The sequence below is a fragment of the Callorhinchus milii genome, unplaced genomic scaffold, assembly GCF_018977255.1.
Source record: "Callorhinchus milii isolate IMCB2004 unplaced genomic scaffold, IMCB_Cmil_1.0 Scaffold3, whole genome shotgun sequence".
Lineage (NCBI taxonomy): Eukaryota > Metazoa > Chordata > Chondrichthyes > Chimaeriformes > Callorhinchidae > Callorhinchus > Callorhinchus milii.
In genome coordinates, this window is record NW_024704744.1 from 67,986,233 (window position 1) to 68,012,841 (window position 26,609).

A 26,609-nucleotide genomic window follows, 5' to 3' on the forward strand; every position below is an offset into this window, starting at 1 on the left:
AGTGGGTGGGGGGCAGCAGCAGCAGTGGGTGGGGGGCAGCAGTGGGTGGGGGGCAGCAGTGGGGGCCAGCAGTGGGGGGCAGCAGCAGCCAGCAGTGGGTGGGGGGGGCAGCAGTGGGTGGGGGCAGCAGTGGGTGGGGTCAGCAGGCAGCAGCAGCAGCAGCGCTCTGAGGCTAACACTTTCTCCCGCTCCCGGCGCTGCGGAGAGACACGCGGGGAAGTTTGCGGAGGAGAGCGGGAGAGCCCCGACACCCCGTTTGGTTCGCACCGGGAGCGCAGTCGGGGGGGTCAGGCGAGTGGCAGCGTCCACGAGTGCCCAGCGAGTGGCAGTGCCCCCCCCCCCCCCACAGCCCCACACCCCCCCCCCCCCCCCCCCGCCCCCCCCCACAACCCACAGCCCCGCACTCGGTCCAGTTGCCGGTGCCAACCAGCAGATGTAAGTGGCAGCGCGGGTGCCGGTGGTGGTGGGGGGGGGGAGCAGTGCCAGTGCCAGTGAGTGCCCGGTGAGCGGAGTGGGGCAGCCAGTGCCAGTGCCAGTGCCAGTGCCAGTGCCCAGGCAGTGCCCGCGCCGGGTGCCATGGGCTGCAACATGGTGCTGGAGTGGCTGCGGGGTCTGCAGCTCGGGCAGTACGGCGAGTCCTTCCTGGACAACGGCTACGACGACCTGGAGGTGTGCAAACAGATCGGGGAGCCGGACCTGGACGCCATCGGGGTGCGGGCTGCGGGGCACCGGCAGCGCCTGCGGGCGGCGGTGGGGCGGCTGCGGGCGGAGGGGGAGGGGGCGGGGGGGCCCGGGACGGTGCTGTACTTCACGCTGGAGCCCCCCGGCCCAGCCCCCGCCCACCGGGTGCTGGAGGAGTACGAGTCCCGGCTCAGGAGCCTGAGGTGGAGGCGACCCCCGGACGCCAGAGCCCCCCCCGAGCCCCGCACCCCGCACCCGCACCCGCACCCGCACCCGCACCCCAGCCCCCGCCTGGTGCTCTACCCCAAACTCAAGCTGAAGATCATGATCAGGGACAAGCTGATCCGGGACGGCATCAACATGAGCAAACCCCCCTACTCCAACAAGGTGAGACCCCCCCCCCCACACACACACACACACACACACACCACACACACACTGACACACACACACTGACACACACACACACACACACACACACAGACACTGACACACACACACACACACTGACACAGTCACCCACACACACACACACAGCCACACACACACACACACTGACACAGTCACACACACACACACACACACATCACACACCCCCCCCACCACACACCACACACACACACACACACTGACACAGTCACACACACACACACACACTGACACAGTCACACACACACACACACACACTGACACAGCCACACACACACACACACAGCCACACACACACACACACCCCCCCCCACACACACACACACACACACACACACACACTGACACAGTCACACACACAGCCACACACACACACAGCCACACACACACACACACAGCCACACACACACAGCCACACACACACAGCCACACAGCCACACACACACACACACACAGCCACACACACAGCCACACACACACAGCCACACACACAGCCACACACACACACACACAGCCACACACACACACAGCCACACACACACACACACAGCCACACAGCCACACACACACCACACACCACACCACACACCACACACAGCCACACACACACAGCCACACAGCCACACACACACACACACACAGCCACACACACAGCCACACACACACAGCCACACAACCACACACACACAGCCACACACCACACACACACAGCCACACACACACACACACACAGCCACACACACACACACACACACACACACACACACACACACACACACACACACACACACACACACACACACACACACACACACACACACACACACACACACACACACACACACACACACACACACACACACACACAGCCACACACACACACACACACACACACACACACACACACAGCCACACACACACACACACACACACACACACACACACACACAGCCACACACACACACACACACACACACACACACACACACACACACACACACACACACACAGCCACACACACACACACACAGCCACACACACACACACACACACACACAGCCACACACACACACAGCCACACACACACACACACACACACACACACACACACACACACACACACACACACACACACACACACACACACAGCACACACACACACACACACACACAGCCACACACACACACACACACACACACACACACAGACACACACAGCCACACACACACACCACACACACACACAGACACACACACACCACACAACCACACACACACACAGCCACACACACACAGCCATGGGCAGAGGGGTCCCCCCCACCCACCACACACACACACACAGGTCCTGACATTGTTATAGATGTCAGGGCAGAGAGGGAGGGAGGGGTTGGGGTGGGGGCTGTGTGCGACTTGTTGGTTTGAAGGATGGAGATTGATGCCCTCAGTTTGAATGAAGTGTATGGGAGGGTTTCCAGTTTAAGTGCAAAGAACAGACCCCTCAAGACTGTGTTTTTGAAGCTGTTTTGTATATTTTAGTTCCCAGTGCTGTGATTTCCATTTGGACTGTGCTGCAAACTCTTGCAATCATAGTTTTACTCCTGGGTTTCAACTGAGTGCATTCTTTTTTTTAACCATCGTTGAAGTCTGGTGGCTTTTCATAACGAAATACAAGTTTCGTAAGTTTAGCTCAAGTTTTTTTTTGGGAAACAAAAAGCTGACACCAATAGCTACAAGTGCTGGGTTTTGCTGGGTTTTGCTCGTTGTTTTACACCGGGACATTTTTTTGCAGAACTAATACAGCATCTTAATCTTGGGATAAGGCGCAAGCAAGTGTTGAACACGATTTCTGACAGGACAGCTTTATCAGTTGTTTTTTTTTAAAATTTTCTTTCTTTTTTTTTCGCGTGCGAAATTAGCCTGTTTAAAAAGAAACAGCTTTTTTAAAAAAAAGCTCACCTTAAAACAAGCCATAGCAGTGCAGTTTGTCTGCGTTAATTGTACCTGCAATTTAGTGGCAATGTGGCAAAGTCTTTAGGAGCAAAGTCTCTGCTTCTGTAACATTTCCTCTCCAATCATTTGTTCATCAACTTGCTTTGGTGTCTGATGGCCGGTCTCAAGACCTTTCTCTTTGACCGTGCCTTCGGCTCCCCTCTCGACTCTCTACCCCCTCCTCGCTTCCTCCCTTCCCTCCCCTCACCCTGACCATTTCCCCCAATGCTCGGGTCCTGACCCAACTGTACAGCGCCTTGGGACGTCCTCCCGACGTGAAAGGCGCTCTATAAATGGAATCTTGTTGTTGTTGTTGTTGTTGATGATGGCTGGAGAGCAGCAAAGTTGTAGACATTTCAGTGGAGGCACAGAGTTCGTGGCTCTCTTCGAATTGGATCTCAGTAAAATACATCAGATTGCTTCGAGCTGTAGCTTTCCAAACCGGGAGCCACATTGCCGGTGAAAATCGTTCCTATTTTTCTTTCCCCCCCCCCCGCCCCCTAAAAAAAAATAAAAAGGGACAAAAAAAAGGGAGACCTATTTCAAAATAAATTCGCAGGTGAAAAGCTGGGATTTAAAACGTGGCAGATCGGCAGTCGTTTTCCCATTGCTGTCATGGGTATCGGAAAATAAGTGGTGGTTGTTGGTGGGGGGGCGGGGAAATAAGATGAGAATTATTGATTTGCCTGAGATGTCAGTGAAAGCGATCTTGACTGTGGTGTTGCTGTGTGTTGAGAGAGGTTTGCAAGTCGTTGGTTTGCTCAGCAGATGTAGGGGCATTGATTCTCCCAGCAAACTGTCTTGAAGCGAGAGAGAGAGAGAGAGTTTTCTTTCTTTTTTTGTGTGTGTGTGTGAGCAGTTGAAAAAAGAAACCACGATCGAACCACGTTGTCAGAGAAATAGCCTTTTTTTTTTTGTTTCGTGGCACCAAAAAATTCTCTCAAGCTTCCTTCCTTACGTTTTCAGCAGATCAGTTACCTGCAGTCAGTCGTGTGTCAGTCATGTCGATCTGCAGTTGCTCTCAGGCTTCACTTGTTCCCTGGGCAACCGTGTGTCTCTGCATCAAATGTGATGGGCTGACAACCAGTTTGACACTGCATTTGAAATTGAAAGTGACCTCCTATTTCCAGCAGTCAGTGCAAGATGATAATTGATGCTAGGAATTGAGCTGCACAATAATAATAATAATAATAATAATAATAATCCTTTCATTTGATAGAGCGCCTTATCACGTCTTCAAGACGTCTCAAGTTTCCTTTTCCTATTTTTATTTGAAAAGATCAAGTCTTTTTTTTAAAAAATAAAACCCTGACTTGTTTAAACTTGTTTAATTGCTCCAATTAAATTTCTTCGACACCGTTTTAGATGAATCCATCACAGTTTCTATGGTCTGTTTCTTTGCTGCTGAATGAAAGCTTACAGTTTTCGAGATCGACTCCTGTTTAATGTGGACTTGCGGTCACAAACATGTTTTTAAATGCACTAATGTGGAAATGTTGCAATGTTGCCCTCGGCTGACATAATGTTTTGTAGGTGATGATAAAACAATAATAATAATCATTGTATTTGCCTTTTGACACAATGGAGTTATTACAATATTAGTTTCTTTGTAGTAAACTAGCTCAGTATGGTATAATGCTGATTTTTGCTTTGCTGTAACTATGTATCCACTTAATGTCAGACGAGTTTGCACCTTTGTTTATTGCCTTGACATTGGTGTCTAAATGTATTTCTAACCGTTCATGTTGAAAAATATGCCAGCTAAAAGACAGTGACAACAACAAATTACATTTGAATAGCACCTTTCGCATCGGGAGGACGTCCCCTGGCTCTGGACTAACAGGGATTTGGACCCGAGCAGGGGGTTGAGATCAGGGAGGGTGGAGGGCAGGGAGTGTACGGGTAAGAGGGTGACCGAATGTGCGTCGAAGAGGAGGATCTTGAGACGTGCCTTGAAGGAGGCGAAGGAAGGGAGCAAGACGAAAGGACAGTGGGATGGCGTTCTAAAGGGTGGGGGCAGAGAAGATGAAGGCTCGACCGATAATGGTGCATCGGGTCGGGCGGGAGATGTGTGGATATGATATGGGGTTAGCAGGTGGAGTGTGCATTCATGGTTGGTGATGCTGCCAGTGCCTGAGGTGTGGATGCGCTGACAGGAGCGAATCAGGAGGGCCAAGTGTCGTAAATATGTTATTCCTTCTTATTATACAAATCATAGAGCAAAGCTCATATTCCTTGGATATAGCTGTCATATTCTAGTTATCTGTTTTTTTTATTGGTCGAGTCTTTTTAGTCTAGTGAAAAATTAGATTTTTGATCATGTCTCATATACCAAAACTCACCAGGCCCCTTCAGTGACATTTGTATAAATAATTTATTTGTATGATGAAGTCACCATATTAGCTTCATTTTTTTTAGAAAAATGACTATAATTAGGAAATAGCACTTGTGTTGCAGTATCAAATTATTTTCATCCTGATTGTATCTAATCAACCAAAGACTCGCTCTTGTTTTTGAATTGCCAGCCAGAATTGTCAATAGGCAATTTTATATTCGAAATTTGCCAATAAACCAGTCACAGTCCGGATGTTGTGTTTACGGAAATGGGATTGAAAGTGCTGCCATCTGATCAAATAAAATGCGGAACAAGCCAGCAAGCTCGGAGGTTTTATTTGGCTAGATAATGTTTATTCAACTAGGACAGGGATACAGATTTGAACATTTTAGACTATCTCTACATCTATATATAATGCATATATTAAAAAATTACGCACTTTATTCAATAAACAGTGTTTTTTGTTTTCATCCATACTTACTACTGCATTTGGAATTGGATTCACCAACGTACTTAACTATACTGAAGTACATCTTAAAACATTTCATTTAACAAATAAAATTCTCACTATAAAGTGTAATACTATAGAGATCAGAGGAATGCTTAGTCAAAGCTTACTTGTTTGTGTAATTCAATTGGAAATAATGTGCAAAACTAAATTAATTCAATCATTGAGTGTTTTTTCAACATGTAACCTTAGATTTTTAAAAAGGCAAGTATGTCATATTATATACATGCTTTGTTAAGGATAATACTTTGCAGTTCTAGATCAAAGTGATTTTGAATGTTATGTTTTTTTATTTTCTTCCTTAGGATGTTAGGGTGTGTGTATGATGTGTGCCATAATGTGTGACATATACATTAAATAGTGACCTCCTCATAGACATCTGTGTCTATGCCACTATCTTGTGATTTGATTATAGTTCAATGACTGCTTAAATTTTGAAGTTAATTGAATTCATCAGATTAATAGTTTATCAACTTTTGTTTTGGACTCTGTTACCACCATAACAAGGTTTTGTGTAGTCAGAAAAAAAAGGGGCAAAGTTAAATAGTTTTAATTCTTAATGTGAGGGTAGAGAATGCAGATGTGCAGTGTGGACTGTGCAAAGCACACTGAAGGAAGAACATGTCTGTAAATATGAAAATGGGGGGTGGTTGGGGAGTGCAAGGAAAGGCAAATCTGAAATCCAGCCACACATCAAGTGGAAGCTGTGGACAGACTGAAATTGATAGTTCTGAATGAGAGTGGAAAGGTGATCCTGTGGCTGGGGTAGAGACAAGACCACCCATACACAGACTCCCCCCACCCACCACCTCACTTCAGCATGGCCAAGGTCAAGCCTACCCCCTCCCATCCCAATGCTGCATGGCCCTGGTCATGTTTGTTTAAACTGCTCTCTGTAACTCCATTCTGGAAAGTCTTCCATTTTCAACACATTTGACCACAAGTATAAATCAAATGGCAAACAATTGTCGAATCCTATTCAAGAAATGCAAGGAAGAGAATCGCACGTTGTTTAAGGAGAAACTATATGTAGCTATGTGTAACTTCAAGCAATGTGGTTAACCTTTCTGCTCTCCCCCACCCAACCCCAACCCCAGTGAGAATGAGAACTCTGTTTTCCAAATGAGCAAGCTAACTGACAGTGAAAGATTTGTGTTTATTACAAATACATAAAATCACATTCACTCAATGGGTGGAACAAATTTGATGGATCTGAACCTGTTGGTAATGCTTCTGAATGCACTGGTGAAGAATGTGGTGGGGGTGGGGGGGCCAGGGTTGTACTCTCTGACATCCTTTTTCAGTGCTTTCCTCATTGGCTCATCAGTACTGATGCTATTAACTTCTCATGGATGGCTGCAGCTGCTTTGATAAACTCATAGAGTGTGACTCTGAATCTAGTTTGTGTCTTGGTCTGTTCTCTCTGTGCCAAGGGAATGACTGTCACTGACAGGCAGACTATTCCTAGGCAGGCAAGGGATGTGCCTTGGATCACCTGTGTCATTAGATAACAGGAGAGTGATCACCCCAGGGATCTTTGGCATGTCAGAAAAATCTTAAAACTATTTAAATCAATTCAACCGGGTGAGGAAGGTTGGAACTGGCTACAATGCTGTCGTGGCTGAAGGTTGGGAGATGCCATGAAGTTACAGGCATCTTTTAACACTATATCCAAGAGGAGGGATTGAAAGAGGAGGTACAAAAGAAGACAGTCCTTTGTGCCCCATTTCAACTCGTTCTTCCTGAACACCTACTTCCTGAACACCTGTCTTCTCATCACTACGTTAAGCTGTTTCTTTAATGAGTCCAATGTAACAGTTTCTGCTGCCATCTTGTTTCCGTCGCTTGGCTTTGTCTTAGTGCATGCTGTGTGCTCCGTGACGCATGATGCCACAGCGCCACTAGGAGTCAGCGCGGCCACCAGGTGTAACTGTAGTGTACATGTAACTGCCATACATGTGTGATGAGATTTTATTTAATATAACTTATCAACGATAGGATAGCCCCGAAATAAATATGCCCGTGACACTCCCCCATGCAAGACCTTTACGCTGAGGTATAAATCATGTCTCTACATCAATTGGTTATTGGGTTATTAATGGATACACAGATACACTGGCATTACATCCTTATTAGTATAGAAGAAGAAGAAGAAGAAGATAGAAGATGATGTCTGTCCTGAAATTGTTCTTCACAGCCCTGAATTGTGCTCTCTGACTCTTGGGAATGGGAGGGGGTGGGAAGGGGAGAGAGAGGAAGCAATTTATTAGAGACAAGAATTAGGCAACTAAGATCCTCAATCAGCAGCGAAAATGTTAGCGTTAGTTTAACCATTATCTGAGATTAGTCATTTGTCACTGACCTGGTCATGTGGATGGCATAATAGTTCTATTGGGCATCCTTTTTGCCTCAAGCCTTAAAATGTGGTCTTCCACAAAGCAATCTTGCTCTATTGACATTTTATCTTTTTAGAATTAAAGTTGATAGATTCTTAGAAATAGTGATGAGGATACAGAATCATAGCCTCCTTCAGTTTATGGTACTCATAGTGTATAACATTGCAGTTGACACTCTATATTGAGAAAGCAATCTTTTTTTTTACCCTGTCTTTAAAAGTTCACAATGTTTAACCGATTTTTTTTCTTTGGCATTCCTAAAAGGTTACTATACCATTTCTTCACGTTATGTTATTAATGGTGCTTCACTGCATGGAACGTGCTAGTCAGTCTGCCCTATTTGTTAGAGGAGAGAGGTGGTTGTTTGGGATGCGGGGTGGGATTGGGGGATCTTATCTGTTTGTTGCAACATCTCAATGATTCCTTGTAATTTCACCTTCCAAAGATAACAGCACAGGTACTTGTTGTAAGTGTATTAACAGCTCATGAAAACCGAGATATTTTTAGGATTCTGATTACTAACAGTTATTGTTGTGTAATATTCATGACACCCAGTAGGGCGAAACCATGGGCAAGGTTCCTTACTCCATATGCCGGTAGGGCGAAACCTCTGACAATAAACCCTAAAGAAAATAAATTATAAAGTAATAATTTGGTCACTCAATCGACGACTGGTTGTGGAACACTGATGTGCGCAATTGGCTGCCGCGTTTCGCCCACAAGTATACAGTCAATTCACTTTACAGTATATTCTGTGGAGCGCTTTGAGATGTCTAGAAGACGTGTAAAAGCACTAAATCAAATGCAAGCATTATTATTTTAACATTTATCGAAATCTAAATTTGACCAACATTGCTGTACGTATTTGGCTGCCGCATTTCACCCACAAAATAGCGGGAGCTGAGCAGAGTACGGGAAGGAGAAGAAATCAGTCTGGGATTCCCTCTTCACAGTTCTGGAGTTGTCAGCACGTTCGCCTCACAAGCGAGAGGACCCGGGTTCCATTCCCAGGAGGGGTAAAACCTTAGGCAAATGTCCTTACTCCACACGCCTCTGATCACCTAGCAGTAAGTAGGAACACGGGTGTTAGTCAATCGGTGGATCACTTTCTGGGGCAATAATCCCTTCCCCATCAAAACAAAATTGGGATCACTCAATCCATGACTGTTTGTGGGAGACTGCTATTTGCAATTGGCTGCTGTGTTTCACCCACAAAATACCCACAGCCAATTCACTTTACAGTATATTCTATGAAGCGCAGGTCAAGAGAGGTCTCAATGACATAATAAGGTGCCATATGAAATGCAAGGATTATTATTATCCTGAGCGACGATGGAATGCACAGAGCTTTCGTTCTTATTACAGTTCTTATTTTAAACAACTCTGTGCATCTCATTAAGTCAGTTATACTAATGTTGACTGACGCATGACCCTCTCTCCCCCAACACACACACACACACACTGATGTGCGCAATTGGTTTTACATTAGATTCCAATCCACTTTACATTATATTTTGTGGAGCACTTTGAGACGTCTCAACGATGTGATGCAAGGATTATTATTTTTTAACATTTTACATATCTGATTCACATGCCCCCAATTGGATCCCTTGATCTTTTAGAGTTTTTGTTCAGCCTGACTGACCTTAGTAGAAAAGCTGTATACATCTATCTTCTGCTTCTAAACGAAGGTTGCTTCTGTCTAGTAAATCAGAATCTCAAATTCTGTGATCTAGTGTTAAATGAATTTATAATAGACTAATGGAATGACTTTTGTTTTTAAAATGTCATGAATTAGACAAAGGAAAATCTCAAAAGTAAATTGCGGATAAAATGATGGTTGGTTCCTGAAGCAGATTATTTATATGTATGGAATTTGAACTCGCTGGTGTGCGAAGAAATGCATTTTTAGCTTCATATGATTCTCTTCTTTTTTAATAAAAAAAACAAACCCATGGCTTATTTGGTACATGGCTCTGCATTGGATCTTGGGAGCTTCAAAGCTGAAGGCACCAGGTATTGAATGTTATTTTCCAGTACTGCAGCTTCTGTTCAGTGCATCTCTGTTCTGAGCAATCTCAACCATCGATTTTACTGATCCGCTCTTGATGAATATTCTGTTGACCTCGCCAACCACAGTGTAGATTGCTTCCCATTTGCAATTCTGATTCTCCCTGTGACCTACAATGGCTGCTGGACCTTCAAAATGTAGGAGTAATTTATATTGTAAGCTTGGCGTGTGGGGGTGGGGGTGAACAGAATTTACGAACCCAACATGATTGATCAAAGTGATTAAGTGATTAGGAAAGTCTGTAATGAAAAGATCCCACATGCCATAGATAATACATGACTTTCGAGCTGGATTGACAACCTGTGCTCAGAGCACACCTACATCTGTACGCTAATGTCGGTTCTGTGACTTGGAAGCTGGCTGTGTGTAGAATAGAAAGATGGTGTTGTTGCTTGTTTAGCTCCTGTTTTGGAGACCATTAATGCACAATGGCTGGTGTGCTGGGATCATGGTTATAGTGTAGCTCAATGACAAGCTCACTGGGATCCAGATTGTAGTGTTTTGCCATGTCCTGAGGTTGCAGAACTGAGGTTTTGAATTGACATGCTTGCACCAGTGGCCTTTGCCGCATTCATTATTGTAGTGATTTTGTACTGGTATTATCTCAGCACAAGAGGCTTACCAAGTGTATTGTAGTGTTGATTCCATAAGGGGATTCATGCTGATTCAGGGGTGCAGTGCCAGTGAAGCTGGACCTTCTGACTGGGTGAAAAAAACTCCATTGAAGATTGATCAACATTATCAAAAGCTCACTGTTAAGTTTCAGCATGTCCTTCTGATTGAAATGGCCGCATGTTGTATTTGCAGGTAATATATCTCCAGTATGCCAGTTACAGGGGGAAGAGAACTTTTTTTCTGTGTATATTAACTTCACTGCTTTATAAGCCTGTTCCTCTGCCAGTGCAGTATCAAATGAAGAAACTGTGTCTGGAAACTGTAAAGGGGTCTTTACTTGTGGTAATAAGTGTTTTCCCTTCAATGCTAAAGTATGGGTTAATCCAGCCTGTGAGGACCACATCAAATGTTTTTTCTGTTAAAGCCTGGATTTAGTTGTAGGGTATTTGAATACAACAGCCATTTACTGGTCAAGTGCCAACATGTGATGAGTAGAAGGGAGCTGTATAGTAATGTTGCTGCTTACAGCAACATGTTTAATTTCTCAGTAACCTTGAGATGTCCTCCTGACGTGAAAGGCGCTATACAAATGTAATCTTGTTGTTGTTGTAACCACTCTGTTATAATTCCTCTTCACTGGTATTTTATGTGAAACTCAGCACTAATGCACCATTGCATAATGAAAAAATAGCTATCATAGAGTAAAATAACTGAATGAAGTAAGTCAACCAGCAGTTTTCTTTAAGATTAGCTATTAAGCTGGCTCAGTTGGTAGCACTCTCGCCTCTGAGTCAAAAGGTTATGAGGGTGGGAGAGAGTTCAAGCTCCACTTTGAGTCTTTCAACTCACAGTTTAGACTGACACTCCAAACCCTATTTGCCTGCGGAAAAACAAAAGTCACAACACTGAACACTATATTCTGTGAAGCGCTTTGAGATGTCCTTCCAATGTGAATGATGCTACACCAAACGTAAGGATTATTATTGTTGTTATAATACAGTGTTGTGAGTGTGTGGTACTTGAGGCGCCATCCTTTGAATGAGATGCTAAACCGAGGTCCTGCCTCACTGTTCAGGTGGACGTTAAAGATCCCACAGACTGTTTGAAAAGAGAAGAGAGTTTCTCTGGGTGAACTGGGCAACAATTCCCCAGATAAAATTGGTCATTAACTTCATGGCTGTTTGTGGGACTTTCCTGTGTGCAAATTTGCTATTGCATTTGCCGAGAAAACTTAAAGTCTCATTCGATAGATGGCACCTCCAAAAATGCCACACACCCACAACACTATTATAATAATAATCCTTACATTTGGTATATCATCATTCACATTGGGATGACATCTGAAAGCCCTTCACAGAATATACTGTGAAGTATATGCCATTGGCCCCTTCCCTCTCCCACCTGACCTCAGCTCGGGTCTGAAATGCTGTACACAGTCCAGCGCCTAGGGACGTCCTCCCGACATGAAAGGTCCTATACAAATGTAATCTTGTTGTTGTTGTATACTGGCCTTTGCAATATTCTCCTGTGAAGCCTTTTGTGTCATCTTACCAATGGGAAAGGCACCATATCAAATGCAAGAATTATTATTTTAAGATACACTTGAAATACAACTCAATACGTTTTATGGGGAGGACTCGCACTTAATCAGTATTCTGCCAGATTTATCTTACTTTTTAGAAGCTAGAAGTGGTAATGTATTCAGTAGCCCACTGGAAGGCAAAATAATATAGGACATCAGTGGAAATTGCATTATGCTCAGCTTTCTTTATGAATATCTGATGCTGGTTAAACCTTTCTGCACATGATCAAAATGAGGAGTAAGCTACAGCTGAGCACGTGCAGCGAAGCACTGGAGAAATTGTAATAGACAGACTGGCTTCACAGTTCTTCCCTCACAGTTTAATTGTTCTTTTACAGAAGTTGTTTGTTTTTTGCAGCACCTTTGGGGGCATGGCTAACTGTGTCTAGCCAACTTGTGTTGCCTATATAATGTCCCCATGTAACTGCTGATGGTCAGTTTTCCTCCTCTGGTTGAACCATTTTCTGCTGTCAGCGATTTTCAAATTCCTTTTCATGTTGACTTCTCACAGCCATCTCAGTGTACAGCTCTTCAACCCATTCACTTTGTATTGTACGGTGAAGCATTGGTCATTCCATCCTAATGATGGAGGAGTTTCTTCACTCCTCTGTGAGCAGCTTTTCTGAGCCTGAGCTCCACTGGGAACGAACACTAAAACTCTCCATTAGAGCTGACAAGTCTTGTTTGCTGTGCATTCTTATCACTTCTGTTTGAAATCTGAAGGTGATTTTTTTTTCTTTTTCGACATTGACAGTTTGGAAGACAATCTGGTGTCAGTCTCAAGGAGATGGGATACATGACGTACTGCAATAGTGCAAGATGAATGGCCTTGCTCAGTGGAAAGATTTGAATTTTAATCCTGCTCACGCTTCACTGCTGTCTCTTTTGTTGTTAGTCTTATTACTTCAGCTGTACCTTTGTGATAACACAGGGAATTTTGATGAAATTGGTTCGACTACCTTCAGTCTGTGGAAAGTTGGATCTTTTCCTCACTGCTGTATTCTTTGAGATGTTCTTTCTGTGACTGGTGCTGCATTAAATTATATGTTGTTGTATTCACATACTCTGAATGTGGCATTTCAGCATCAGAATGAAGATGACGCAACTCGAAACGGTTGTCGTGGCTGAATTTGACATTCAGACCTCTTGTGTTGCATCATTGATTTTTTGGGTGGGTGGGGGGTCGCGAAGAGGTTGGATTTCCACAGCAGAGTCTCTACATCATATTTGGAATGATTCACTCTGGCCTTTAAGTTTGCAGGCACTTTGAATAAGCCCTCTGACCTCATTGCTCTAATCCAGCTAGCGAAGGCTTTGGATTTCTTCCACAGCTCTTTTTTGTGTCTATTGCTTCATCCACGTTTCTGTTTAAAATGTTATAATTTGTCCCACGCTGTTTCCTGGCTTTCTGAAGCCCCCACTATATTAAGTGTTGTATGAGATATTTGATCCACGTCTGCCACTCAACTCTTGCTTACTGGTGACTTACTGGAAATTCTGATCCTGGGGCGATAATGAGCCCCCTCATGTTTTCCAGGTAAATGAGTTACCTCTTTCTTTTGTGAGGTGACCTTGAACAGTGGTGATGTTTTTCCCAATTCCTGACTCTTCTTGGCTGCGCTGCTCAATTTGGATTATTTTGCATGTATGAGCTTCAATCGGACAAATGGCCTTGTTTCATCTCCACTTCTTAGTTTACTGCTGAATAAGGTGTTCTTTTAATGTAATAATAATCCATGCATTTGATATTGTGCTGTATCATATTGTTGAAATGTCTCAAAGTGCTTCATGAGAATTTACTGTAAAGTGTAGTGACTGTGTATGCAAATCCAGCAACCAACTTGCACAGAGTGAATAGTGGCATCTGATCTTCAGAGTTTCACCTAAACAGATGGACAGGACGGACCATGGTTTAACCTCATCCAAAGCCAACACCTCCAACAATGCAGTGCGCCCTCAGCATTGTATTTCAGTGTCATTTAAGACTATGAGCTCAAAGTCCTGACGTTGATCTTGAACCCACAACCTTCTGACACAGAAGCAAGAGCGCTATCAACTGAGCCAACCTGACACATGTAAATCGTGCTCATGAAATACAAGTTGCTGTTTGAAATTATGAACTCAACAAGTGATATTGCTGACACAATATGTTTGTTAGCAACAAACTGGGAGAAATTGTGGAAAATCTCCATTAAGAAAGAAACCTCATCTGAAAGAGGCACAGCTTGGCTTTTTGAGTCAAGGAATTTATTGAAAAACAAGATTCTGGGTGTCGCTCTCCTGAAGCCAAATAATCTGGTAAGTACATTTATTTATCAAATGTACATGTATAATTTGTACATTATAAATGTTGTTTCTTCCTTTATGGTATTTACTTTGTATCACAGAATTACACTGTGAAGCAGTTGGACATTGAATGATATATAAGGACTGGTTTGATGTCCCTTATTTTGAATTTTTGATAAATGTTCAGTAATATCTGCTTCTTTGTGATGCAAGGTGTTTAATCCACAATCGTAGGACAGATTTACATGGCACATGTAAATTTACATGACAAAAGAATCATGGAACATTGAGCACAGAAACTTTCAGAACATCGAGTCTCACCGGTGTTTTCCTCTACATGAGCAATCCAATCTCACCCCACTCCCACCTCACTTACCATAATCGTTAATATTCCTCCTCTTCAAGCATCTATCCAATTAACTTTCAAAAATAATTCATTGACACTGCTTCAATTGTGGTTTAGACGACGCTCCGATCAATTGGTTGATTCATAATTGCATTTTTCATATCCGTGCAGATCAATTATGAGTATCCAGGAGGACGTAGAGACCACCAACCGACCGATCATACTGAGCCAGAAGAGAAAGAGGGAACTGCACAGCATTGATGTATTGGACAGTTTTCAGATATTCAAGGCTGAACCCAGCTAAAGCAGATCAACAGTTCTGGAATCTGCAAATGGACACATTTTGTGGCTTTCATCTGCAATGCAAGGAGGAATACATCAGGCACAATAATCAGACGTTTCTCCCTCAAATCCTCTGAAAGCAGGAAACTAGAACTGACCCAGTATTCAACTGATAATTTCCCATGCACATACCACTTTGACTTCAGCCATCTGCAATGTGACTGACAATAAGTTGTCAATACCAGGCAAAACAGCTGCCAGAACAAGGGAACTCAGGCCAGTCTACCAATTTACCAGCTCAACATCAGATGGCTATCCACACACCATAGAGATGTTCATTGCTGAAGTTTCATTGAGACATAAACATGTCAGCATGCCCACTGGTCTCACCCTGTAGCTAAGCTTTAATAAATGTTGACATATTATTTATTTTGTATTGTAAATTTTTGCTTCTATTGTCCATTTTCATTACTTGCAGTTTTCTTTTGGATTCGGGTCAATGATGAGTTAACAAATAAAAAGAAGAAATGCAGAACATGGGTGAATACTGAGTTGTTCTTGTGTAAAAACATTTTGAATGAAAAGCTATTTGCAGGCATATTGTTTGTATAGTGGCTGTCGGATCACTTGAGCGTGCCACTTTGTTCCAAAGGGACTCAGATACTTTTTGGTTTGTAGCTAACTGGGGTTCTTTGGCAACTTTAATTTTGCTGTCAAAGTTGGGGAATGAGACTACTGAAGAATGGAACTTAGGAAAAACAGGAGACATTGAGCTTGTTCTGAGACTCTACCCCACATGAATGGTGCTATATAAATGAATGTTGTTGCTGCACCATGTTGTTAGGGCAGTCCTGGATTTGTCAGGCTCTCAACGCTCATGAAAATCTAATGTTTGCATTTGTACTTATTTTAAAAATGAAAAAGATGAATTTCAACAGACAGCTGAACTGGATTAAACACAGCCCTTCCTGTGATAGAAGGGTACCGTTCCCTACCGAATGATTCCTCTGTGCGCTCTGCAAGTTGTCATTTCTCACTCGCTGTTGTGATTGGTTTCCCAGTGACCTGGATGAAGAAATGCAATGACATTGGTTCGTGTTTGGTCATTGTGATTGACAGCCAAGTGAAGCTTCTGACTAGCTGGTCTGATTTTGATACAAGGGATAAACTTGTGAATTATTTTAAGGATATGAAGAAAATTTCGCCAGACAGAAATTTGTAGGATGAGGTTTACGGAGAAATGAAGGAAAAAAAATATTTTTATTTGAAGTTAAAATAAACGTCTGAATCCAATTCAGCACATGGAAAGTAATGGAACACTGAAACAGGAATAAGGCAGATCTGTCAGGCTTTTTCTACCATTGTATTAGATTACGGTAGATGTTTTCATCTAATTTCCTCACCGTTTCTCAGTGACCTGACTTCCCAAGTACCTACCTCACTTTTAAGCATCCTAATCTTTTTTGCATTTCTGGTCTGCTGAAGCATTCCACATTTGAATAAAACATTGTAAAGAAAACCGTTAAGATTCTTAGTACTAATTTTAAGTCTAAGGAGTAAGAACTGTGGTGTTGTTAAACAAATCCCATTTATCAATAATTTTGAATTTGTATCAAAATGTTTTGACACTATTCAAAAGAAGGCAGTTTCTGCTCATGTCCTGGCCAACAATCCCCCATATAAAGTTGGTCATTCACTTTATGGCTGTTTGTGAGACATTGCTATGTGCAAATTAGCTGTGTGTAAACTTTCCCTACACAAATACAGTCATACAATTTACAATAAATCCTGTTAATCACTTTGTAGGCAGTCTTGTGACACGGATGGTAATACATCAAATGCAAAGATTGTTAATATAATGAAAGGCCACATCTGGGGTCTAAAATTTTAACTGAGACCACATTATAAAAAAAAACTTCAAGAGTTGGCCAGGACCATCTTTGGAGTCTGAGGAGGCCCCTGAGATTGCAGTTTGTGCAAATCATGATTTTAAGCCAACCACACTACTCCAGCCAAGTTAGTACTATTGTTCCTTGCAGAAATAACTCACACTTCTTCATGTTCCTATAATTATATTTGCTCATTTTCAATAGAATTTTGCCAGTGTTATGTAATTAAAAACACATTTTTATTGTTCCTTTATATAAAAAAACTAACAATAAACCTTGCATTTAGTGTAGCACCTTTCATGTGGGGATGACATTTCAAAGCACTTCACAGGAATTATTGTGAAGGGGAATGGCTGTGTATTTATAGGCAAATTTGGCAGCCAGTTTGCACACAGCAGTGTCCCACAAACAGCTATAAAATAAATAGGTTTTATTTGGGGGATTATTGGTCAGGAGACTGGGAGGAATTTCCTTCTGTCTTTTAAGGAAATTTTAGTGATCAGGCTTTACTGTATATGGTCAAGCTTTGCATATACTTTGCAACCAGTGTAAAACTTAATGCAGAAAATACTTCACTTCATAAACCTTCATGGAGAATTGTTTTATTTTTGGCAGATTCTTCATTTCACAAATATTGCAGTACATTGGCGATTACTATATTCTGAGACATCAATAAATTAAATAATTTACTCAATGTTTATCCTTTGTCCAAATCTAAAGCCTTTTCCATTCAGTGTGCCACTGAAAATTTAAAATGGAGGTTTGAATAAATCCAAATTGTCGTTTCTATGCATTTCTGTCTGTATGCATTTGTGTATGTCTCTCTGGCTATCTCTCCTATTTTCTCTTTTTCTTTTTCCTCCACAGTGTTCATTTCTTATTTCTATGGTTTGTACTTACGCTTATTGTGACGTACTTCATAGTTATTGTTTCTTTACTTATCCTTCCTGAGAACTCTTACTCTGCACTCCCTGTGTGCTAATATTCTCACCCTTCCTGTTATACTAATTCTAGAACTTTACCCCTGGTGGCCATATGACATTTACAGTAATTGCTCATCATCTCAATAACTTTGTAAACTCAAGTTTAATAGAATAAGTCAAGTAGAATAAACGCTAATTAATAGGGACAGAATTCATTTGAATCAACGTGATAATCAGGGACCATTTCTTTTAGGATGGGGACACTAAATTGTACCGTCAAAATCAGGTTTGTTGTCTATCATTACTTTACATTGACACGGAATGGTAACTGTGAGTTGATGTGGCCTCAATATAAATCTAATGTGAGAAATTCAGCTGAGCGCTTCCATCATCACTGTGTGTGTATGTGTGTGCGTTCATGCCTGTATTCCTATACCTAATTGATTCAACTAATAATAATTAATCCTTGCATTATGATATAGTACTTTCCAATTGGGAGGACATCTCAAAGTGTTTTCACAGGATTTAGCCACAGAGACAGCCAAACAAAATTGACTGTCATGGTCACTACATTTTACAGTATACCTTATGAAGCGCTGTATTGAAGTGTCAACCCTGACCATGAATTGAAAGTCCCGATGTGGGGCTTGAACAATTATTTAATAGCTATGGATTTCATTAAGGTGTACTTTTGATTTTAGGGAGCAGAGTAGTTTTTACCATATATCGATATTTTACACAATTAAATATATCTTTTTTAATATATTGAGCAGTCAAGTGATAAGCAAGAGGAGCATAACTGAGGAAATCCAGCTTGATTTTACAACAGAAAAGCAAATGAAATGATAATATGTTGTATAGCAAAGAGGTTGCTCTTTATTGCTCTTTATTGCTAGACAGAGTGACTTGAAGAAAGCTCGCCAATGCATTGTATGTGGCAATTACGTCCTGCCTGGAACGGAGAGCTTCGTACAAGAACAGGATATCCCATTTAGCAATGTGGTGAACATATTGGTGGAGTTTTAAGTAGGTGGAGTTTTAAGTGTCAGCCATGGCTGGAAAGTGAACTTAGGACCTCAGGATGTGAGGCACTACATGTTTGTACTTATTAGAGTGGGTAGTGCTTGTCATTGTCAGTATCAGTAAAATGCAGAGTATCTCACAGCTCCATCTACATTCAATGAGCTTCTAATTAAGATGGTGTTTGTCTTGTTTACGTAACATTTGTGGCATTTTAGCATGCCCATGAAGGACTCCTACACAGCCAGGTTTCCACATGTGTCAGACATCCGGCCGACCAAAAGGAAATCAGTCACGTATATGGAACAAACTATTGGAATTGATTGGCATGGTATAGGTTTCCTATTTGTCTTCCTTGTAAATCAGCTAAGGAAGAACTTTTAAAGTGATTTATCTCTTTGAAACACCTCAAAGAGGTTTATCGTAATTATTGTCAAGTGCAGAAGCTGTTTTTGTAGGCTACATGGTTTAAAATCTATTATGTAGTCTATTAGATGAACTGCAACAGATATTCTATGAAGTTCCATTTCCAGTTAAATAATTCATTGAGGTGCATGGCAAAGGGCAAGTCACCTTCTGCATTCAGGTATCAAAGACATTTGCAGCCTGATCTATTCTGTGTTTGGAAATCCTTTGGTTGGATATTTCACCGGTTGCTAACCCCGGTGATACACTACCAATATTACTACTAATAATAATCATCCTCACATTTGGAAAAGCGCCTTTCACATCAGGAAGGCGCCCAAGGATATCCTGAAGACTGTAGTGACTGTATGTTTTGTGCACGAACGCAGCAGCCAGTTTGCACACAACAATGCCCACAAACAGCCATGAAGTGAATGAACCAGTTTCATTTGGGGCGGAGTAGTGGGGAAAAACAGGCAGACTGGATCTTGGTTTAATGTCTGATGCACTGATGCACAAAATACTCTTCCCTGGTTGCTAGACTTCTTTCTGCTTAGGTTGTGGGATTTGCTGGAAGGATTTGTTAAAATGGGCAGAGAGGGGGCAAGACAGAGGGATTGAGCCAGGAAGTTCCAGAGATTCGGGGCATAGTGGCTGAAAGCACGGCCACCATTGCCAGAACTGAGCGGACGAGGGATGTATATCAAATATATCAAATGATGTGTATATCAAATGCAAGGATTATTATTATTAAAATGTGCTGAGAACCCAAGTTAGCTGAGCAAAGTGGAGTGGCGTGTGAGTAGATCAGAGAGAAAGAGAGGTGCCTGAAGTGATTTGAAAGTGAGAGTGAGGTTATTGAAATTGACCTAAGTTTCTTACTGCCTTAGGTTAGGTGCTACTAAGCTTGTTACTGCTTAGGTTGTGGGATTTTCTGGAAGATTTGCTATGTGGGACTAGAAGCATACACAGACCAGCCCAGATTTGTGGATAAACCGAGTACAACAGAGATGTAGACAGAGCAACTGATTAGCCAAAGAAAAAGTTCATCTGAATTGGGGATTCAGATGTTCTGAGGGAGTTCCAGAAATTAGGCTCATAGTGGCTGAAATCACAGCCGCCAATGGTGGAGCGGAGGGGATGAGGGATATGCAGAAGACCCAAGCCAGCTGGGAGCCAGTAAAGCCTGGCAAGAACTGGGATGATGGGGGAGAAGCACTAAAGACCCTGTTGATACTATGACACTATTCGAAAAGAGATTGGTCAACAATCCTCTAGATAATTTCGTCATTCATCTCCTGGCTGGGACATTACTGTGTACAAGTTGGCTGTCGCACAACCATAGAAATTTAGAACACAGGAGAAGGTCATTTGGACCATCGTTTCTAGTAATTATATATTAGTCAGAAAACTTTACCTCTTTCAGTCAGACTTTATAAGATCTGAATATTATTTCACCACTGCCAAGCATTTATGATTTTCAAACAGAAGCTCTCTGAAGTGGGGTCAGGTTCATGTGTGCGTGCATTACAGAAAGGGAGTGATAGGATATTTAGTGCTCACGTGATTAGGAGTCAGGATACAGATCCTATATACATTTCCACACTTAGTGCTTCCTTGTAAACAAATGGAATGAGCAGATGTTATACATCTTCAGACAAATAGAACCATGTTGGAAATGAGCCTCCCATCTGCACTGTTAAGTAAAGATTGGTGAGTGACACAAGAATTGATGGTTGTATTGGTTTGACACTATTTGAAAGGAGAAGAGAGTTTCTCTCAGTGTCTTGGTTAACAATCCTCCAGATAATTTGGTCATTCATCTCCTGGCTGGGACATTAGCTCAGAGTCCTGTAGCTCAGTGGTTAGAGCGCTCACTTTGCAAGAAAGAGACCTGGGTTCGATTCTTGGCAGGGTGAAACCTTGGACAAGTTTTCTTACTCCACATGCCTGATAATAATCCCTCAAAAAAAAAAAAAATGGTAATTTCAATCCACGACTGTTTGTGGGTCACTGCTGTGCGCAATTGGCTGCCGCATGTCCCCCACAAATATACAGTCAATTCACTTTACAGTCTATCCTATGAAGCACTTTGAGATGTCTAGAAGACGTGAAAAGCACTATATCAAATGCAAGGATTATTATTATTATTAGTGTATTAAGTTGGCTGTCTCGTAACCATAGAAATTTGGAATACAGAAGAAGACCATTTGGCCTATTGTTTCTGTGCTGACTCTTTGAGAACAATACTTTTTGAGTCCCATTTACTTGACTCTTCCCCATACCCTTGCAAATTACTCCTTTTTAGGATTTAACTATCTTGTTTCTTCTTGAAAGCTAATATAGATCCTGCCTCAACCATTGCATCCAGCAGAGCATTTCAAATTCTAACAACAACCTGTGTAAAATAATTCTCCCTAATCTCCCCCTTTGCTTTTTTAAATTGATTCGCAATACTTGGTGACAATTACTGTAAAGCACTTTGAAATGTTTCAAGGTTATAACCACTGTATCAAAAGCAAGGATTATTACTCGTGAGCTGACCAGAGTAAAAATTCCACATTTCTGAATCGGGGTAAGGGGAATGCAGCTCAAATGTTCACGATATCAGTTAGTGAATTAAATTCAGCCCTATGCAGGGAAGAGTTAATTAATTTGGCCAGAAGAATGCCTTTCTGAATGAATGTGGGTGAATTGCTCTCATAAATAGAGGCTGGAGAGATAAAATTAATGTTTACGGTTTATTTTGCCATTGTGCAAAATGAAAATAAATAGAATTAGATTTTATAACTCAAAACCTATAAAATGAATTCAGATAACAATTAAGATAATTTGCAAACCTGGAAGAGACTGACCCAGAAAAGATTGTTTATCGTTCTGTGCAATTCAATATTGTATCAATTCTGTTTGGAAGTTCCACCAAAAGCACCAAAAGAATACGTTTGCTTAAAATTGTGCAGATGGAATATTCAGCATGCCAAAATTCAATTAATAATCTCATTCCGTGGATTACAATGATAACAAATCGCAATTCATTTATCTTATTTTTGCCAGACATTTATAAAAAAGTCTGTCAGAATCTAAACATTAATTATACTTTGTCCCAGAATATTGCCCTTTCATTTTTAATGTTTTCCTTATTAGAAAAATGTGAAAAATGGCCTAATATTTTTGCACATGTGTTCATATATTTTAGTTATTGTTTTGCAATGTTGAAAATGACATGGTGCAACAACAAAATAATTGCTTTCTGGCCACACTCACTGGTTCAAATCCTCTTAAGACTTCCCTGTGCCTGTGGCTCCCGGATCACCTTCTACAGTCCTCTATCTATAATTCCCTCTTCCGCCTACCCACTTGCAGTATGTCTTTAAGATTATTTCCTTTCTCAATCACTCTCTGCTCATTGTCTCCAAGATCTCTCCCCTCTAGACAACAGGAGGCAAACAAGAAATAGTAAATCTGGCAAATTCCAGCACTGCCCCCACCTCAACCGCACATTATGGTGTGTAAAGAAATATTTCCTGGTGTCTTTCCTAAATTTGCTCTTCACAGCCTTAAACCTGTGCTTGTCCTAGTGCATTATGGTATCAGAAAGTATTGTTTAGGTTGCTCAAAGCTCAACAGACTCGGGCTGTGGCTAAGGAAAGACTACTCCATGCCAACACTGACTCACCACAAGAGAAAGGAATAGGATATAGGAGAGAAAATAGGGAGAGGAGATTAGGATGTCTGAAGTCTTGTGTAGAGTTTAAACACTGGTATGGACAGTTGGTTTGATTGGCCTGTTTTGGTGTTGTGCAGTCTTGCAGTTCTGTGTATATAACATTGATAATATGTGGCTGTCAGTCCTTTGAAAGACCATAAACAGAGCACCAGGTTACAAACTTCAACACCAGACTGCTGTGTTTATACCAGAAACACAAGAGCTGCAACTAATGCAACTCAATGTCGTACATCATTCTAAAAAAAATATTGGCTACTGAATATGTACAAAACGCTATCTATTTGTATGCTTTAAGGGCTTGAGCATAAAGTGTAACAGTCTTCTTGAAAGGGCATATCCAGGATAAAGAATCTACTGACAAAGCCAGATGTCTGATTTACGTGGAAACACATCACTGTGCTTAAGAGTATCCAAACCAAACTGAGAATTCCATTCATCCTACCTACCCATGGAAATTTCTGTGTATTGGAATGGAATCCAGATGGATGCATCTCGCTGGTAAAACCCAAGATTTGGGAATTCCAGAGTGTGTGTTGGGGATACTGCTGGAGTTTAGCCAGCCAAAACTATATAGCTTGCCATTGAAAGCACTGTCTGACAGGCTTCCCAGACAAAAAAATAAAGATGAACAAGACGAGCAGCTTGAAGTAATACAGCCAAACTGGATGAACTGAATGGACCCAAAGTTAAAATTATCGAAAAAAATACATTCCCTGTGAGATCCAGGCAGGGCGAAACCTTGGGCAAGTTTCCTTACTCCACACGCCTAATAATAATCCCTTCAAAACCAAAAAACAATAATAAATTGGTCATTTTCAATCTACGACTGTTTGTAGGACATTGCTGTGCGCAATTGGCTGCCGCGTTCGCCCACAAATATACAGTCAATTCACTTTACAGTGTATTCTGTGAAGCGCTTTGGGACGTCCTCCCGACGTGAAAAGCGCTATATCAAATGCAAGGATTATTATTATTATTATTATCAATATTCATTTTGATATATCTTTCAATCAATCTAGATCTATAACCCCTTTAATCCAGTGGCCTTGCCCCCTCCTACCTCCCTGACCTGCTGACTTTCTACCAACCTGCCCGCTCCCTCCGTTCAGCAGGCTCCAGTCTGCTCCATGTCTCCCGCCCAACCCGCCCTACCATCGATGACCAGGCTTTTAGCCTCTCTGCCCCCACACTCTGGAACTCTATCCCATGGTCCCTTCACCTAGCTTCCTCCCTTGCCTCCTTCAAAGACGGTCTCAAGACCCTTCTCTTTGATCGCGCCTTTGGTTGCCTTCCCATCTCTCTGCCTTCCCTCACCCCTACACCACCCCTCCCCCATGCTCGGGTCCCGACACCCGACTGTTCAGCGACTTGGGACGTCCTCCCGACTTGAAAGGCGCTCTATAAATGTCATTTTGTTGTTTGTTGTTGTTGACGTGTTCAACTCCATAATCCAGCAAATGAAGATGCATTTGTTCTCTTTAATGTAATATTATATGAAATTTGCAAATATTTTCTTTGTGACCATGGATCAGCTCAATCTCAAGTAAAGCAAACTTATTCTTAATTATTCTCCCCAAATTTGTGTGGATCTTTGTGACAGAAATGAATGTGAGGCATCGGCCTTTTATTTACGTAGACATCTGGTTTAATAGTTTCATTCAGAACGCCTGGGGAGCAGTTAACTCTGTGGAAAGTGTGAGTGACTTTTTGAGTAATGTTATCTGGGATTTTTTTCTATCATTGAAAAATACATTGTGATACAAATTCAAGAGCCAGCTCTCAAATTTGTGGGCAATCCCCACCAATTCTTACACTAGGGACTGCAGACATTTATGTCATATTAAATGTTCTTACTAGAACATTTTGACTTTGTAAGCCTTGTTTTGTAACTTAGTGGGCTGAATCAGGAAGCATCTCTGTTGTTCTTATAAGCATTTCTGCTGCCGCTGTCATTTTTGTAATTGCAAGTGACACCACAAAAGATTATAGTAATGTGTCCTCTTGACTCGGTTAGTTGTATTCTCACCTCTGGGTCAGGAGGTGATGTCATCCCGATGTGAAAGGCGCTATAGAAATGTAATATTGTTGTTGTTGCTTTTGTTATTTTGTTGTTCATTTCCTATGTTGGGCCTTTGAGCTCAGAGTCGAGACTGAAATATCAGCGTAGCATTGGTGGAGGGTGCCTTCTTCGGATCACACATTAAACAAAAGAGCTATCTTTCTGTTCAGTTGAATCTTAAAGATAACACGGCACTATTTGAAAAGAGAAGGAAGTTTCTTTTGGTATCTTGTCCAACAATCCTTCAGTTAGTCATTTTCTTGTTGGTTGTTTGTGGAATATTACTGTGCACAGATTGGCTGTTGCGTTCACCTACAAATGCCTACTCACTAGACTTTAAAGAGAACACTGTAAAGTGTTTTGATGTAATAAGGCACTTATATTAAATGTAAGGATTGTTATTATTATCACTATTAATAATATTAGTGTATATTATGTGATAATTATAATAAATATAACATCATTTTATGAATTCTTTTTAAAATGCAAGGATCACTTGCATGAGTTTATTCTATGTATCTACATGCACTCAACACTTTTATTTGCATTTTATACTGTTCCTGAAAATAATGAATTCTGAAACTGCTTTTAATATTTGTTGAATTACTACAACAAAATCACCCTGGTGAACAATATGCTCTTAATTTTGTTTTTATTCCTGTTTCACTACCACAATTGCATTATGTTAACATTTTAAACATCTGCTATTTATCTGTTATTTAACCATTGCAGACAATTTTGGTCTGTCTGGGTGGAAAGGTGTTTCTGTGACCCATACTTTTACTTTCTAGAGGGTTTGGATTTCCTTGATGTAAATCTACATTTAGTGGCTTGTCTTGTGCCAAGTAATTCATCCATACAACTGAGTACAGTAAATCAGATACCTTTTACTTCTACCACATAATAAAATTAAATTACTGTAGCTTGGAAAACGCATAGGTTTCTGACAGATTTCCAAACTTGGATTGCTTTGTCTTCAATTAGTCCCAGCAATCTTATGAATCCCCTTCCATTCATATCTTAAAGAATCACTATCCTCCTTTGGATTAGGGGGGGAGGTAAATTG

The 26,609-nt window shown here is 41.6% G+C and overlaps 1 protein-coding gene across 1 annotated transcript in view; it reads left to right on the forward strand.

Annotated features, from left to right (window-relative positions):
- Positions 1-561: 561 nt before the first annotated feature.
- The window catches only part of sash1a (SAM and SH3 domain containing 1a), a 370,653-nt gene continuing 344,605 nt past the window's right edge, over positions 562-26,609 (forward strand). The window contains exon 1 of the mRNA XM_042333542.1: positions 562-1,068. Coding sequence (XP_042189476.1) covers positions 577-1,068 — 492 coding nt within the window. The 5' untranslated portion in view covers positions 562-576. The remainder of the gene's footprint in view (positions 1,069-26,609) is intronic.